The following is a 2,083-nucleotide window of genomic DNA, read 5'->3' as shown; positions in this document are numbered from 1 at the left end:
GCCTGTAATCCTAGCACTCTGGGAAGCCAAGACAGGTGGATTGCTGGAGATCGGGAGTTCCTGACCAGCATGAGCAAGAGCGAGACCCTATCTCTAAAAACTAGCTGGGCATTGTGGCAGGTACTTGTAGTCCCCACTGCTTAGGATGCTGAGGCAAGGGGATTAGTTTAGCTCAGGAGTCTGAGGTTTCTGTGAGCTATGATGCCACAGCACTCTACTCAGTGTGATAGCTTGAGACTGAAAAACAAATTTTTTTTGAGAGACCAATATGAACATAGATTTCATTATAGTTCCTAGTGAGACTCTGTCTCAAAAACAAAAAGAAATTCTGGCATATATTTATTATTGCTCAGATTATGCTGTTAGGTAGGTGGCCTTGACCTGAGAAAGGTCGCATTAGAATTACATTACTTAATAAAGCACCTTGGTTTCGTCTCCCCCTTCAGATGAGGAACATACCACGGAACACACGCCAAACCACCACGTGCCTCAGCCCCCACAGGCCGTGTTCCCAGCGTGCATCTGTGCGGCCGTACTCCCCATTGTTCACCTGATGGAGGACGGCGAGGTGCGGGAAGACGGAGTCGCAGGTACAGTTGTGCCAGTCACACCGCCCATGACGTTCGTAAGCTAGGCATGTGATGGAGTACAGTAGGTCAGTTCTGAGCACCAAATACATGGTGAGTTGTTCATGCAGGCATTATAGTTACAGATTTGTGACATAATGTACAAGCACTGTCACTTCTTCCTCTTCCTCCTCTTCCTTCTCCTACTGTCTTACCAAAAATTGTGTTTCCTAAAGCCGGGCACAGTGGCTCAAGCCTATAATCCTAGCACATGGGAGGCCAAGGTGGGTGGACTGCCTGAGCTCACAGGTTTGAGACCAGCCTGAGCCATAGAGAGACCTCATCTCTAAAAATAGCCAGGCGTTGTGGCAGGCACATGTAGTCCCAGCTACTGGGGAGGCAGAGGCAAGAGAATCGCTTAAGCCCAAGAGTTTGAGATTGCTGTGAGCTGTAACGTCACATCACTCTACAGAGGGTGACAAAGTGAGACTCTGCCTCAGGAAAAAAAAAGAAGAAGAAAAAGAAAAAGCTGCACTTACGATGTAAAGTAGCTATTTATGTCTGGGAGATTTTCTCATGATCATGAGAACAACACTTATTAAGCTACATAGAAATACCACAATGACTTTAGCCACCACGGAAATCTTAGCTATATCTTGATGCCACTAATGCCCTAGTTTTAATTTAATTACTTTCCAGAGGTACTATCCTCCAAATAAAATAATTGTGAAATGAAATTATAAGATGAGTTAGATATTTGTGGCAAAAGCTTCGTATTCTTAATGTTGTATAAAAATGTTGTTATAACGCAATAATGGCGTTTTAACACCCACCCCCAAAATAGGCAAACCACACATATTAAACAACACGATTATTTAAAACAACAACAAAATCTTAAATTTCACCTACAAAATGTGCAAAGAGAAACGAAAATGCCTATAGTTGGTAAAGAAACAGGGAAAAGAACATCTTCACATCTGAATATAAACTTGATCTAAGCATTCTAGAACAGAGTTCCAGATATGTATCAGAAAATTTTAGAACCTTGAAAACCCTTTGATATAGATCTGGATTTTATTAATTTCCTAAGGCAACAGTGAGAGCTACATTACGGTTTAGACAGGAAATTGTACATTGAACATTTTTAAAATAGCAAACACTTGGAAAGAGTTTAAAGATCTAACAACAAGCAATTAATCATGCTCCATATGACAGCATTCTGTGCACGTTACAAATTCTTCTAGAATATTAATATATAAAAGTGTTAAGTGTATTGCTAACTAAAAAACTGAGTACCAAGAATGTTTTCTACATACAGTACTATTTTACAATACATGTAAGTACATATTTCACGTATATGAAGGGACATATTCCAAATTGGTAATAGTTGTTTCTGTGACATGTGAACTTACCAGTCTTCTTTTTCTCTTTGTATATTTTTGTATTTTCCACATTTTAAGCATTAAACCACCTTACTTAAGCAATTAGAATAAAAATAATGTTATTAAAAGTTGGCT

The 2,083-nt window shown here is 39.8% G+C and overlaps 1 protein-coding gene across 1 annotated transcript in view; it reads left to right on the top strand.

The window, feature by feature from the left end:
• Window positions 1-2,083, top strand: part of UNC80 (unc-80 homolog, NALCN channel complex subunit) — a gene marked incomplete at its 3' end in the record, with an annotated part of 190,042 nt that overhangs the window by 144,022 nt on the left and 43,937 nt on the right. Inside the window, exon 35 of the mRNA XM_023510374.1 lies at window positions 447-590. Within this exon, the coding sequence (XP_023366142.1) occupies window positions 447-590 (144 nt within the window). The remainder of the gene's footprint in view (window positions 1-446; window positions 591-2,083) is intronic.

The sequence above is a fragment of the Otolemur garnettii genome, unplaced genomic scaffold (genome assembly GCF_000181295.1).
Source record: "Otolemur garnettii isolate 467f Iridium unplaced genomic scaffold, OtoGar3 scaffold00013, whole genome shotgun sequence".
Classification (NCBI taxonomy): Eukaryota; Metazoa; Chordata; class Mammalia; order Primates; family Galagidae; genus Otolemur; species Otolemur garnettii.
Note: the sequence above shows the minus strand (reverse complement) of the source record. Positions and strands in the feature narration are given on the sequence as shown.